Below are 16463 nucleotides of genomic sequence, written 5' to 3' on the forward strand. Positions count from 1 at the left end.
AAAGGCTCATTTCTGTATTTCCATACTTCTCTTCTAATCTTGAGATAAACCCTCCAAAATTCTGCAATCCCTTCTCTAAAATATTGACAAACTAGCAAACAGTTTGTTTTTTTATCTTAATAATGCTGAAACACTAGCATTATCTTTATTGATTTATAAATTGAACAGCAATTGTTCCACCCACAAAAACAACCTGACAGGAGCAGGAATAAAACTTTCAATAACTATTAAAAACACTTCAAAAATCTGGAAATCAATCTGGAAAGAAGTTTGCTTTACCAATGTATTCAGCTATTCTAAATCATGCAGAATCTGTGTGGATAACATTACCTTGTATCAAGTACTGCTCCTTGTCATTGATATACATTAAACAATATGCACTGGCATTCCTGTAACCACCAAAAGAGTCCCGTTCCAACTCTTCCCAAGTTGACTTTGTCACAGAAATATCATTGTATTTCATCCATCTGTTCTGGTGGTGGTCATAAATATATGCCCAGTAGTGTCCTGCATTCGCTTGACCCTCGTGAACTAGGACAGCATGCAACCTATAAGGAACCTTAAAAAAAAACAAAACAGAACACAAAACAAATGTGAAACCCTTCCTGACAGCATTTAGTTCCTATTGTATGACAGCAATAATTGCTACATAAAATAAAATTAACTGAAATAAAGTTAATCAGGATCAAAACACAGCTCAGAGGAAAAACAAGTAAAAGTAGCAACCCACTAAGCATAAGGACTTGGAACTATGTTACTTACCACTACTAGTTACAGGAGATCTTAAAAATATTAGTGTATGACAAATGTCTACTCTGTCTTTACTGCCAAACATCCTCTTTTCTTAATTCCTTAATATTCCTACCTTCATTGTATCTACCAAAAAACCCTCAAATAAGTCAGCCTTGACTGCCTATGATTTGCTTCAGTTCTGACCTGGCAAACCTGTCAAAAAGTCTGGAAAGGCACATGCAAATTCAACGTAATAAACGCAGTGCTTTCTGTGTGACAGTAAAAGAATTTATTTACATTAATATCTGCTGCAGTTACCCAAAAATAAAATTCCTGCATGAGAATAGGAATACAACTGTCTTCCAGTATTTTAACTGTATCAGGAAAAGCTAAATAAGGCATGGAAGACCTGAAAAGATCCTCTCCTCCTCCTGAGGCAAAGGACTATAGCAGTTTCTAGGATTAGTGTAAATCCCAGGTTACATCTGTAAACCAACAAGTAAGAACAATGGGAAATTTAGTTTCTACCTAAGTAATTGGAAAGCTGAAGGAGAAAGAGAAGCAGAATGGATGAGTTCTTCCTTACAAGTCTTTTGAAAACATCTTAGTGATTGACTCATTTTAACCTGCTGAAATAGCAAATGCAACATAAAAGGGAAAGATGAGTTTCCCTGCTACGCACAGAGTGCCTCAATGACAAGAGCTCAGCTGGGATGAAAAACCCCAAAACCAGCTTGTACTCATGTCACAATCTGGACTGAAGATAAACAGTCTTTTTAACTCAAGGTGTACTCTGTATTTTTCCCAAATATCGTTTGAGTACTGCAACAACTGTAAATATACACTTGTGACTGGGAAAAACCCTTGAAGTTATTTTCAACCTGATCATTCTCTTCCAGGCTATATGCAAGTGCTAGAGATTTTGCAACTCCCCTTGAACTGTAAAGCAGAGTGACTGCACAGCAGCTGGAATCAGTCTGTCATTCCAGAGACCAAAATGCACTCTCAATCTCCCAAACACAAGAAGCATACACAGAAGAAATCCTGGCAAGTCCTTAAATCTGAATGCTCTGGGGTTTTTTAACATCTGTTATTAAACCAGTGTGAAAGCCTCCTTAAAATGACTGAAAGCCTGTGCATATGCACAGAAATGTATGCAGATCCTAATTTATAAAAAAAGGTGTCTCTTTAGAGTTTGTCAAAATAAAATTTTCTTACTGTAAAATCGGGAACTAAATATCCCCATTGAATTTAAATTGTTTTACTTAAAACCATCCTAACTTGGGGTCAGCTTGAGGGTCCCCATCCTTTCCTTCAAGTCAGGAGAAGCAGCTGTCAGTCATCCACACTGAGCTTTCAGGAAGGTTCCCCACACGGGTGTGTGACCAGGGAACAGGTGAATTCAGTACCAACAGGAATCTCTTGTGATAAGCCATGGTATCAACAGTAATTAATAGCACAAGGCAACACAAACATAGGTGGCATTAAACTTCTTGGTTTACACTTACTACTCATGAACCAGGAATGGAGCTTCACCAACCCCATGACGTGTAGCTACAGAAGAACAGGTATGTCAAAGCTGCTATATCCAAGATGAACTCCCACAAAAAAACAGTTGTGTCTCCCAATAGCAAGTTCACAGAAGGAAGGAAATAAGTAAGAGGCTGATGGAACATTCATTCAGGACAATGAAACAAATGTTTTGGGAATATGTTTCATATGACAATTTCACAAAGGTTTTATGGACTACTGTATCTCCTTAGAATCCAAAAGGACAAAAGGAGAAGACAATGAGCTTCCCAAATAGCTCATAAATACACTAGGAAGCATCCTAAAAATATTATAAGTTTGTCTTAAAAATGTGTCTAGTTTTATGTGCCTACAACTTGACTTCAAGACTGCAATCGTGCAACTGTACTGTGCAGAGAGAACTGTGAGACTGCTCCCAGGAAATGGGGCAATACCCAGCTATCAAATCACCCCGAGACAGAGGGAGGCAGGTAAAAGCAGACAGCTCTGCATACCTGCCTCTTTCCTATTGTGCCAAAACAGCCACAGGGACAAACCAGCTGAGCTGCAGAAGGGCAGCTTCCCTTCCAGCCTGTGATTTCAGATGGGTTCAGCACTTTGTGTTTTACCAAGTAATGTCTTTTTTCTTTTGTAATGACATCTGACTAGCATCTTTCCTATCTAGAGGTATTTCTTTCTGTAACACCTAATCTAACACAGGCAGACGATTCAGATGCAAGTTACCAAATTAATTCATTTTGCTGTTAGGTGACATGTAGCCTGTGGCCTTCTTGTTGTAACACAAGTATTAAGGAAAAAAAAGTGCCTGCTAGCAGCAATCTTAAAGAAAGTCATCTAGGTAAATCTGCCTGAAATCCTTAACATCAGAGTTCAGCTGCCAGTAACTATTAGAAGCCATGTACAAAATGAAAACATACCTCAAGGAAAACTGTAAGCTGAACAGATCTTACTTGGAATGAAAATAGTTCATTTTACTAACAGAAAGTAACAGAGGAAGTAATCCTTAACCTTAAAACCTGTCAGAGTGAGAGAACATGAGTACGTGAACATAACAGCAGAGGAGCCACAACTCCACAGTAAAACATTCTAAAAACAGTGTTCGGATTAGGCAGATGAGAATTTGCTAGAATAGAGCTTAGACTAATAATCAAAGTTGTGACTGATATAAAATCTAGACAAAGTTTAAAAAAAAAAAACCCAAAAACAATGAAACAAAAAACTAAGTCAATAGCAACAAAACCACTCACTGGAATTATCTACAAATCAAAATCGGGAGCCTTGAATTTCCATGTATTAGCATGGAAGTTGCAATGCACGTGGCACTAAGCAGCAAAGTAAATACTACTTTCCTGTGTCTAATGCTTCACCACCTTAAAGCCATAAGATTACTGAGCACATAGGCAAATAAGGGCAATAAAATTTTGTTGTGTGAATCTGCATTCAGGTAAAACACAGGGATCAGAGATAGAACCTATCTGGGCTTTTCATCACGGTTGGCTGAATTTAAGCATGTCACCTGTAAAATACTGCAACATTATTGTTCATCTGACTGTGCACAACTAAAGGGGTTACAAAACTCGTTATGACTTTCCAATGAAATTTCTCAGAACACTATGTAATAGATGTATACCTGCTCTGTTTTCAAGCATCTAAGAAATTCTTCAAAGTGCCAAAAAGGATCTATTTTCAATTATCTCATGCCAAAACTGTACTTACTTGGACCATTGTTTTGTCAGAGTACATCAATTCAATTGTCCGATGTATTCTAGATATACTTTCTTGTAAATCTGAAAGACAAAGAGAAGAAAGAAGCTCTCTTCCACAAGGCTGTATAATTTCACATGACTACATCTTTATCTCACAGAAAGCCAAACAGGGGTGTATTTCACACATGGTACATCTATCTACACGCCAAAAGCTAAACTTTCTTGGATGAAAGATTTCCCCCACTTGCACAAATCCTTTCCTACAGCAAATGTATTCCCCAGAGTGTGGCATTACCTCTTGTGTCATTCTCTACTTCAGTCCTCCAGCGATGCAAACAGCCCTCCAGGACAGACAGCTCCTCCTCCGTGATGTGCCTTGGGGCCGGATGCATTGGCAGGTCAGGGGGAATCCGTGATTGTGTGAATGGTTTATGTATTACTGATCTTTGTACAGGAGATGTGCTTGGGACATCTGATGATGAAGGCCCTTGCTGCTCTATTGTGCTGCATTCATTCAAAACATGAAATATAAAAAATTAATCATCACATAGACAGACAAGAAGTTACACCATAAAAATAAACTTTTTATCTGAAAACGGGTGTTTTAAAGGTAACAATTTCCTAAAGTGCAATCCAGAACCACAACAGCAATATGGAATTAGTATTTAAATTCTGAAAGCTTTGTAGTGTATTACATATTAGCACAACAACAAAGTTTGCTTTATCTGAAACACTACTGAACAATTTCAAATCATGTCATACACATAAATAAGTGTGGTTTGAAACATTTACAGCCAAATGGCAGAGAGAAATCACAGCAGTTTGTCTTATGGCCAATGACCATAAAATCTAATAAGCACAAATTCTCACTTTAATAACTTCCTTCATGTGCCTTAGTCCTAGCAGACATATTTTTTCTAATGTCCTACCTACAGCTTATGTTAGCTGAACAGCAATAATGAAGGGAACAACTGATATTTATGCCTCATTGGAAATGTGCTACCAACCGATCTAAATTTGTTCCAAACCACTTTAACTCAAAGTGCAAAGCAGCTATCTTAGGAGAATTCTGCAAGAGCAGCAGGGTAATAAAAATTAAGACTTGTTATAGATTTTTCTCTTCCCATCAACAAGATCACCTCTGTATAATTACACTCCATAAGAGGAATCTGAATATCTTTCTTGCATACCACTGAATTTTTACTTTGTGAACAGCATCATGATACAGCCTGAGGAATCTGGATTCTTCAGGAGTTTAGAAAGTTCTGAGAACATTAACAGCTGAAAATGTCACTCCATATAACATGCTGTGGTGTTTCTATAGATGGACAAAAAAGTCACAATATTTACATTTCTACAGAATAAACTTCCTATACAGGAGTTTGAGCAGTTTATTATTTTTGATATTGCATTTCATGCAAGCAAAGGTACCTTTTAAAAATTTGTCTTCTCTTATCAATCATCACAATTTCTGCTGGCATTATATCAGTAAGGCATGGGAAATCTTTTAAAAGCCTTTTTAGATTCACATACTTTACTTCTCTGAATGACAAATTTAACAACCTTGACTGACCCAGAAGACAGAACCCTACTGTCCAAATACAACATACAAAGCTATGTTATAAACTGTTACTGTCCGCTTATCCAAAGTTACACTCTATCACCATATTATTATTTAGGTTGGAGAAAACTTCTAAGATGATCAAGTCCAACCATTAACCCAGCACTGCCAAGTCCACCACTAAACCATGTCCCTCAGTGCCATATCTAAACATATTTTGAATACCTCCAGGGAGGACTCCACCATTGCCCTGGGCAGCCTATTCCAACATGCAACAACCCCTTCTGTGAAGAAATATTTCTTAGTATCCAATTTAAACCTCCTCCAGTGCAACTTGAGGCCCTTTCCTTGTGTCCTCTCACTTGTTACCTGGGAGAAGAGGTTGGCTCCCACCTGGCTACACCCTCCTGTCAGGGAGTTGTAGAGAGTGATCAGGTCTCCCTTGAGCCTCCTTTTCTCCAGGTTGAGTCCCTCCAGCTCCCTCAGCTGCTCCTCATCAGAATTGTCCTGCAGACCCTTCCCCAGCTCCACTGCCCTGCTATGGACAAGCTCCAGCACCTCCATGTCCTTCTGGCAGTGAGGAGTCCAAACCTGAACACAGGATTGAGGTGTGACCTCAACAGTTCCCAGTACAGGGGACAGTCACTGCCCTGGTTCTGCTGCCACACCATGGCTGATATAGGCCAGATGCCACTGCCCTTCTTGGCCACCTGGACACACCTGGGCTCGTGTTCAGCCACTGCTGACCAGCACCCCCAGGTTCTTTTCTGCTGGGCATCATCTGCAAACTGACTGAGTGTACACTCAATCCCCTAAACTGAGCTACTAGCTTAAATAGGGAGAAAAACAACATTATTGGACATTTAGCTCACTCATACTTTAGCTACTTTGCATTTAAGAAGTCAGATTATTTAGGTTCCTGACAAATTTGGTAAGATATGCAAACTGCACAGCAGAAAAGGAGCTTAGCTCCCAGGCAAAAAGTAACAGATAAACTGCACACCAGAAACCTTGATGCTATGCAGCACATAGACACTGCCGAATTCAGTCTTAAACAATACACATGGGAATCAGTGACCTCACCAGAATCTTCTATTTAGAATTGTAGATGGGATTGGGCTGTGCTTGAAAATGGTGATCTCCTTGTGAAGACATTTTTGTGAGTGCATGAGACAAACCCAGGCCATTAACATTTTTGTTTATCTAAGCCTGCTGTGCTGAAAGAAAAGAGCAGAAACTTTACACTACCCCCCCTTAGGAGATGCCTGGTTTTATTGGTCTGGTGAACAAAGCAGCTGACCGTGCTCCCTGTCTCCCAGAGGCTGGTTTGCTGTGGCCTCTGCCCTGGGGAGCAGGAGGCAGCCCTTACCTGGGGGGGATCTGTGGTGGCAGTGTGCCACTGGCAGGGGCACTGGCACCCAGGTCATCCACGGGGGACGTGCACACCGGCTTGCTGGAGGCAAACTCCAGGGCATACTGCAGGACATCTACCAAGGGGAATCGTTTAGGACCAGAACCATAGCTTAAATATCTGTTAACCACAAAACGTATTAATGCCATGACTCACAGATACAAAAAAAAAAATTAAAAAAAAAAAAAAAAGAAAGAAAAAGAATTGTGTTTTATTCTGATTGACTGCAGTTAATTAAAGCAAACCTTTCCTAGCACGTTTCATGAATCAGAATTACAACACTCATACACAGCTTCCAAAGAAAGGGTAAAAGAAAAGAGATATAGAAAGGAAATCTCAGGTAAAAAATAACTACACACAAAGTCTATAATTGCAAAGAGTTATTCTATGTAGCACACAATACTATTTGCATTTACACAGTTATCTATAGTACCGTTCTAATCTCTGTTGTAAAACTGTGAGGTACTCTTTGAGTCTCTTGATTTCATCTCGTTTAATTCTTGTTATTTCTCTGTTTTTGTGCATATACCTGTAAAACATGGAATTTAGAAAATAGTGTCAGCCCATAGTATCCCAACAGTGAAAATGAAGTCTGTCTCCATCAGCCACACAGATTAATACTAATAAAAACCCACACCCTCTAGAACCTACAATATACTCAGCACTAAAACAGAACTGAAAAGAAAATGAGCCTTCCCTTCCACAACTTTCAGAAGATGCTTTTTCCCCAGTGTCAAAAGCTCTGTTGATACCATGGATGACAAACACGTGTTAGAAAGCCACTATAAGAGAGACTCTAAATTAAGTAGTTTAAATGGCAACCACAGAGCAATACTCCTGTCTCATTATTTAGGTTCACAAATAACATTCAGCAGTTAACTGAAAGCCATCCTGATATTTCAGCTCTACAGAGAAACTGCATGCACTCACGCTGAGAACTGACTGCATGTTTGAAGAGTATCTGGAACATCACGAAATATCCCACTTGTCACCCTGTTTCCCAAATGGACACAAACAGTGTGATTTTTCAAGGTATTTTGCCTGTGTACACAAGTACCTAGCAATAAATGGAAGTGGAAGCAGGTTTTTGACACAAAGCAGCAGTATGTCCTAAATTGTGATCTATGTGTATTTTCTAACACAGATGAAACCCATGAAAATTCTAACTTGTATAAACAGAACATAAATATAATATGATTCAAGTAAGCAAAAGACATATCATCAACTTAACAAACGTACAAGATTTATTTTATATTCACACTAGAATTTTGTTGATAATGTTATACCATACCTGTCTAGATACAAAATTGGAGGAAATTCTAATTTGTTGTGTATCTTCTCTGGTCTCCCCAAAGCCTGATTAAACTCAAATCTTGATAGCTCAAAAGTTAAGACAGGAGGAAGCTCTGTGAACCAGTGCTGGATGAAGAAACACAAATTCCCAAAATTAATGCCTTCCAATAGCAGAAATTCAGTAATAATGATACAATACCAGCAGACTGACACAGCTGTGAGAGAAATTGATTTTAGAGGGCAGGTCAGCATAAGTTTTTCCAATGTTATCACCTTCTCCCTTCAGTGTATATACAGGCCATTTTGTTGCCCATGCTGCATAAGAGCTTTCCTATCTGTGTTCCAGCAGAGAAGGCAGAAATATTTTTACCACTCACATTTATTTTGCTCATACAAAAATGAGCTCATGCCTGAGCCTACCTGTCTTGCCAACTGATCTGTTCCCTTAACTCTTCAATGATACTCAAAGAGTTGTTTTCACTAGGGTTGTTAGCAAGTCCTCTTCCTGCTATAGCTCTCTCAGTCTCTACTTCCTGATCCTTTCATTCACCTGATATCATTCAAAGCCTCTAATGACCCCCTCTGAAACAGGATCAGCTGATGTTCGACATTTCCTCCATACTAACAGCTTAAAGATTCTACTCATGTGTCTAATCACTGCTATCATCATCTTACCCCATTTGTCTTTGACTACTCAGCAGAGGTCTATCCACACTCCTCTTTTTTAATATACGTTGTTTCTCAACTACAATGCAAATGCAAATCCAGCTCCACTTCCAGTACTGAAGATCTTTTCTTTCCATTCTCAAACATAACAACCACAGTCTACCCATTTAATAAGTTATGGGTGTCTAACCATCACCTGAAGTTTCTTTGATTGCTGCAGACACCATTGACTTATATCTGTCATCAGTGCCATAGTCCAGACGTGGCATTTGACTCGGGGCTCACTTCAAGTTCTCCTATCCAGCCAAATGTCTTGAATAGTCTTTTCATACAATACCTGGCAAACAGCCTTTTCTTCCTGTGCTCATGGCTAAAATCCCTTGAAGCAGGATTTAAGTTGCTCAGGACAGAGACTGTCTCCTTTTTCTGTTCCTACATTAGCTCACTTGCTGACACCCTGCTCAGTAATTGAGGCTTTTAGGCATCACGATAACAATACTACTACTACTACTATTAATAACAGTACTAATAGTCATGCTAAATACCTCATTAGAGTCAATGGTGAGAATATGGAAAAAACCAGAATGTTACTTTGAGGATCTTTCAACACATGTGAGCACCACATTATTGTTCTCTAAGCTTTGGCATCAATCAGCTCAGAGAAAGGTTACTTCAAGTCTTTGTTCAGTTGAGACAGACCATGTTAAAGCTACAAGAAATGCAGAGTTCTTTAGTACTTCCAAACCTTCCAATGCACTGTAACATCTTTCAGGCATTATATTTAAACACAACTACTAAAAGAAGCAATAATGCAATATGGATGATTTCAGGGAAACATAACCAATTTACTTGGCCCTGGTAATAATGAAGCAATGTTACTTTTCTTGGTTTTCCACCACTGTCAATCTGTCATATGGCTATTTCACTTCTACTTCCTCATGCTAAGAAGTCGACAATTTCACAGAACTCAAAGAGTAACAGTATAGGCCTATACATCACTATCTTGCTGTTTTCCAGTTTCCCAATATTACAAGCTAAAAAAGCCTCAAAACCAAAACAAAAAAACTCACAATACCCAAGTCTGACTTTTCTAGTCAAGCATTTATAACAGAACTGACATTGCATGCATGAATACACACAGGTTATAAGTGCAAGATAACCTTCAGTTCATAAGATGAACAATTGTGCTCTTGTAGTAGGCACATACAAGGTTTCAGCTTGCATGAAGAAACTAAACTTGGGATTGATTATGTTTTCTTCAAATTATATTTCAGGAAATACGTTCATTGTAAAAGATGAAATAATTGTTGTAAAACACAGAATTGGCACCAGAACTTCAGACTGGAGGACGATTTTAGTGTGCATCACTAGGCTTCACAATTAAAAAAGTGTGTACTTTGACATGATTAAAGGAAGCAAAATTTCATTGCTGCAAAAGACTGACATCAAGGAAGAAATTACACCTGAACTTTTTATGTAAGTAGGAAAGAACCTTCTAAGATTTCACATCTTTAAAATAACTGTGATGAAACATGAACAGCTGTGCACAGAGAAAGGAACTCAACCTTTACAGGCAATGGGGATTCCCATCTATACAGCAGGTGCCATAAACCATAAAAACAAGACATGAAACCCAAAGAAAAATGAAGGGCATTACAACAACATCCCAAGAGAAGTCCACATGAACACTTAACTCACCTCCTGACCAGACTTGGCAGAGTTTTCTGAATGGAGAGATTCAATTTCCCCTTCAATCATTGCAGCTTCTAGGCACTCATGCAGATCTTTAAAGCCATTAACCTGCAGTGGATACTGGCCAAACATTTCTGTGTTTTCAAATTTTTTACCTTCATATGAAAAATTAAACAGTTAATGTTTTAGAAAAAACATTTACCTTGAAAAAAACCCTAAGAGTCCTAGGTCAATTGATCTAGTCTATTGAACAATAGCCACATTTTCCTACTGAACAATTTAATTATATGTCCAAAGACAATTTGTTCAAAACGGTTACTCAAACAATATTGATAATTACTATATTTTCCTCTTCAGACCGTTTTTTGGTAATAAGCAAAACTTAAAATTACTTGACACCACAGACATATGGGAAGTTTTACACATATAAATCAAAGTCCTCCTCTGCAAATAGGAGCTTCATAATACAAATGTATATTGTATCAGCAAAGTCAGTGGAATTGCTGGTTTGAAAGAGCCCTTTGTATAAGTACATTTTACAAAAAAAAGCCACAAAAGAGAACATTCTTTTCTGTACTGAAAAAAAAGATTATAATTTGCTAACACTGTATAAAGTTGTAAGTGTAAACATGAGGAAAAATATGGGGGACAAGTGATTTCAACCTAGAATTTCAATTTATTTCAACCTAAAAGTCAGTATCAAGTCTTGCATCTCCTAGCTTCTTTTCACGTGTTTGATTTTTACACCTCTCCTCTGTTAAAATGAGAATGTAAGGGATAAAAATAGCTACATATAAATATATAGAATGCTAGCTACTAGCAAGAAATCTGACAACTCAAACATGTTCAAGGTCACAGAATAACCTGGAAGCCACTTAACAGACTATACCTGCATCATTCAAATGCAAAAGTTCATTTGGATGGGAGGCAGAATCACCAACATTAAAATGACTCAAAAATACTTCCATAGGCACTTGGAAATAGAGAACAGTACAATTCTGCAGATCTACTAATTACATATAGATAAAATAAAGGGAAGCTTGTTGTACCTCCTCAGTGCTCTCTCCAATACTGCCCTTGAGCAGGTTTCCATTCCCTTGTTTTGCAACAAACTGTACTTTTGGAAGGGTGAGTTTTCCATATGAGAAATTGTGCAGAAGGACATGCAATAACTGAAGTTTTAAATTGCATTAATCAGAGGGAGCATGAGAGAACAGCTCAGTGAAATACAGTATCTTGCCTTCTGTACACCATTAGTTAGTGGTAACAGTGCCCCAGTAATTTCATCCAAACAGTATCTCACCCCAACTTCTGCTGCAGTGAGAACTTACACTCAGCTCCTGAAGGTTATGAAAAGTCTTTGTGGATCCCTGTAGCTCACTGAATTGCTCCTCAGTCTCATACCTGACCAATCATTTGTCACAGACTAATGTATATGTGTGTTCTCCACACCTGCTTCTGCAGAAGGAGCTAAAATTCTAAAAGTGCATCAGTCACCTGTGTGCTTGGACAAGCACAGAACAGACATGACCAAAGAAGTTCAAGTAAATTCTGATGCTTACCTTCAAGTACACCTACTGCAAGAAATCGTCCATAAAACAACTCCACCATTGGGTTCTTTGGTTTCTCTCCATCCCTAAAAAAACAGGACCTGTGTTAGTGCAAAACAATCCAAGTCAAAGCTACAACCTTTGACTTACAAAACTATGAACAGACTATTCTGAATTCATTATAGAAATTATGCCCATTTTACTGTTTATTTATTTTTGTACTTTCCTCTAATGACAATAACAAGGATTCAGATATTTGCAGGGAAAAGTATATTCTAAAAACTAATTTTCAGAAGTGTTTCATTCTAAGACAATCTATGCAAACCAGATTCAATAATGAGTGGTTAAACTGTACAAACCCCTTGTAAAAACTGTTTCTTGAAACATTATAGAAAAAATCATGTATTTAAAATAGTTTCCAGATGTTCACTAATACAGTGAGTATTTACTTCTGAGATGAGATAGAGGAGCGAGGTTTTGAAGTACTTTAACTACAGGATCAAAAAGCAAATTGGCATTAAAATACAAAAAGCCTATTGATTATCTACAAAATATCTTTATATACTCTGGACTTAATGGAAATAGATTTCTAACATGAAATAAGAGGGTGAAAAAATACAACTCGTGGAAAAAATCTGAAAGTATTGACATGTATGGAAAAAAACACACGCACTAAAACAAGCTACAGAGTCAAATTTTTTTCAGCCATAGAGAAAACTGGCCTTTTGGTCATTTGGTTTGCTTTTCTCTCATCCAAATGTTCAACATGCAGAGCTAGAAAAAAAAAATCTTACCTCTCTTCTTCAGCTTTAATTTGGAAGGCATCTTCTAGCCAATCTAATAATTTGTGTGTAAATTCACTAACGTCTTGCTGTTAAAAAATAATCAGATCACATATGTAACAGAACACAATAAAGTGTCACCTTACAAGATCAGTTTAGCAGAATTCCTTTCTCCCCCCACCAGTGTTCCAAAACCACACAATGTCTAAGACTGTGCCATGACTGATTTTTTTTATGAGTGGCTCTGGTGTTCCTCAGCAGTGACACTGTCCTGTGATCCTTGTTACTTGGGCTCAGCTTTCACACCATGCTAGTCCAAAGGCATCTCGTGAATCCCATTGTTCAAACCCTTTGGTATCTAGCAAGCAGTACTAATATTACTTTCATCAAGCACTAAATTCAGAGTTGTTGTAATTAAACACCTCTGCCACATAACTTCATGTGGAAAAACAAAGCATCTGAAGAAACAATGTTTCTCCAAAAAAAGCAGAATATGCACATTAAGATTTGAGTAATAATCCTGAATATGAATATTTAGATCCTCCAAACCAGTATCTAATCCAGCAGTATAAGGAGATTGTACATTCACAGTACAGCCCCAGATGTACTGTTAGATGAGAATAGTATTTATCTTTCAAAAAGCCCCAGACTTAGATGCTAAACTACATCTTAAAAGCAAGAATGTTGAACTATTAGTTCATTTCTAAAATAACAGGAAGAAATCTTATTGAATAAAATAGTCCTGTTGTCTGGAATTTTTTTTAATCTTTTCAATAAATGTAACCAGAAATCACATAAGGTTATAGGAAAAGGTCAAAGACTGTGATAATTAGAAACTGCTTTTCCATGGGCATTTTGAATTTCTGTTGTCCATGGTAAGTATTTCCTATAAAAATATGGCCATATAAAAACATGCATAAACTTGATTGAAAATATATGGAATTTACCTGTTGGGAATCATTTGATTTAAAAGCATCTTTAAGGATTTCAACTGCTCTTGATGGATCAACATATTTTCTCTTTGAACCAACTAGAAGTGCAAACAGGTACCTCAATTCACGCATGAAAGGCAGATTCCTATGTTCCTGTATGTGAAGAATAAAAATATTTAACAAAGTGATAACACAAATCTACTGAACAGAAGCATTACCCAATAAACTGAGTAATGTCATAATAATATATAAGGTTACTTGTAGTACTAGCAAAGAAATGCTGCATGCCTTTTACTTGTCAGTGTTACAAAATAATGCAGTTGCTGGGAAGAAAATTCCATTTCAGAAACTAAAAGCACCCTGAAATCATATCTAGATGTTATTGTTTGTCTTGAAGTGGGCCTGAACTGACAACTGGACAAGAAGAGTTGCATTTAGGACAGAAATGTTTCTCTCAAGACTTACAAAGCCTTAAATAAACACACTGCAACAATATGCATTATTTTATTGTAACTAGTATTCCTCTATACCTCTAGAATAATTTCTTGTGAGCCTACATACTATTCAGCAGTTTTTTTTAAACTTATTTTTTACTGAAGGCTAAATTTCTAAGGTCTATATTAACCTTTATTATTTCCCTTGAGACAAGTAAAATAGCTGCTCTCATTTCTAATTCTAAAGTACAGTGACTATGGCATTCTTTTGCTCATTTCCAGAACAGAAGAAATATTTTCTGCCTGCATAATGAAAGACAAATAAACTGAAACACAAATACCATAGATTAAATCACAGACAACCAATGCTGTGGAGATTGGATATCTACTCTTGAGTAGATAGTTGGCAAATACTTGTGAAATTAAACCCTATGTAATATCCACTTGTATCTAGAACAAAGTATCATTCAAAGGCAGCATAGATGTCTGATACTGGTCAAACTGGAATTACTTGATGACAAACTACTCCACATGCTCATCAAACAGGAGACTTGTTTAGTCACTCCTGTGTCAATTCAGAAGGCATAAAGCCTTTTGTATGTAAAATCTGGTTTACTTCAGATTTAAAAAGTACACAGTGAATTCAATGTGTTCTACATAATACCTAGGAAATACTTCTAGTCATGTAAATCTCTGAATTTAACTTGCTCTTCTAGTCCACCTTGCAGAAAAGGCTGCACTTCAAGTGCCACCCTAATCCAGCATCAAATCATCCTAACTTAAGAATAAAATCAGTCTCCCATTTAGATTCTTAAAGTACTATATAACAACAAAAGAAGTAAACAAACTGAAAAAAATTGCATTTTTCTTGCTGTTTTCATAAAGTGTTCTATTGAAACAAATGGAATATTAAATTTTAGATACATTTTATAAAGATGCCTCAATGCCAGTGATAGTTCATATACATAATACAAATGATTAACCACAGAATACTCTAGATCTTACCTTCTTTTCACTAAATCTGAAGTACACAGGCATTATTTTAATATACATAGTACATGACTGCATTACTCAAATTTACACTACAACTTTGGCTGAATTTTAGCCATACTTGTAGCCTTAGCTTGAACAACTGCCCACTAATGTCAGTAGGATTACTCAAAACAAATATCTACAAAGGCCACCAAAGTTCTCTAAAACCAGGGAAATTCTTGCTGCTTTTGAAAAAGCTCAGTTTCATGCATTAGACAGGATCCATGACTATAACAAACCCTAAAATCTTCAAAATAAGGTGGGCCAGTCTCTAAAATAAAGTACTGAGTTCCACAAAAGGACTTGCACATCAGAACAAAGAACTGATAAAGTGATTACAGCACAGCATACAGCTCTCACCTCTAAAGCATCCTGTACATGCACCAACACAAAAAAGATTAAAATAATTTTTAACTAAGCACTGTATGGAAATTTCATAATTAAGACATTCTCCATTTTATTGCCTATCCTGCCTGCATAAATAATTTCTTACTACATGTAGGAATAACTTATTATTAGAAATGCTTTTAAAGCATCCTACATATTTAATACATAGCAAACATTCATTATGGCAAATCAGTTTGCCAGGAGAGTGAGATAATGATAATATTACAATAATATCAGAACAGGAGGAAGGATGTGCTAACCTGGAGCACAGTAACTCCTTTCCTCTGATAATAAAATGTTTCCTGAAGATACCACTGAGGTCAAATATTTAGCTGGTCTCAGTTCGTACAGCAAAAAGATCTGTTCATGTGACAGCAAGAGTCAAGAGAACTGGGACAGCAAAGAAGCTGCAGTAACTACAGAGAACTGCATTTGTTCTACAGAAAGAAACCAAGGAAGACAAATTACTTTCAAATTAAAATAATGTGAATTAAATCAAATGGAAGATTTTAAGTGTATGCTCAAATCCAGAAAATCAAAGCCAAAGAGCTGAGACAAATAGGGTGGGGCTGTTGTTTGTTTGGAGGCTTTTTGAAGTAAAAATTTATACCAATGACTTCTGGATTAAAAAGTTGACATGCCAAATTATTCATAGCACTTGGATTCAATATATTGATGGGAAAGAACACCCTGCTCTGCAATATTCCCTGAAGTACAGCCACATGCTTTAATTCTAAATCAAGAGATTGTCATGA

At 37.1% G+C, this 16463-nt stretch overlaps 1 protein-coding gene across 2 annotated transcripts in view; it reads right to left on the reverse strand.

Annotated features, from left to right (window-relative positions):
- The window catches only part of USP25 (ubiquitin specific peptidase 25), an 88945-nt gene that overhangs the window by 19962 nt on the left and 52520 nt on the right, over positions 1 to 16463 (reverse strand). For both annotated transcript variants that reach the window (XM_014872979.2, XM_088157797.1), the window contains exons 7-16: positions 13871 to 14008; positions 12936 to 13012; positions 12154 to 12227; positions 10598 to 10746; positions 8232 to 8359; positions 7374 to 7469; positions 6899 to 7060; positions 4264 to 4472; positions 3979 to 4049; positions 331 to 559 (exon numbers count right to left, since the gene is read on the reverse strand). In XM_014872979.2, the coding sequence (XP_014728465.1) occupies positions 331 to 559; positions 3979 to 4049; positions 4264 to 4472; positions 6899 to 7060; positions 7374 to 7469; positions 8232 to 8359; positions 10598 to 10746; positions 12154 to 12227; positions 12936 to 13012; positions 13871 to 14008 (1333 nt within the window). The remainder of the gene's footprint in view (positions 1 to 330; positions 560 to 3978; positions 4050 to 4263; positions 4473 to 6898; positions 7061 to 7373; positions 7470 to 8231; positions 8360 to 10597; positions 10747 to 12153; positions 12228 to 12935; positions 13013 to 13870; positions 14009 to 16463) is intronic.

The sequence above is a fragment of the Sturnus vulgaris genome, chromosome 2 (genome assembly GCF_052056855.1).
Source record: "Sturnus vulgaris isolate bStuVul1 chromosome 2, bStuVul1.hap1, whole genome shotgun sequence".
NCBI classification, from domain to species: domain Eukaryota; kingdom Metazoa; phylum Chordata; class Aves; order Passeriformes; family Sturnidae; genus Sturnus; species Sturnus vulgaris.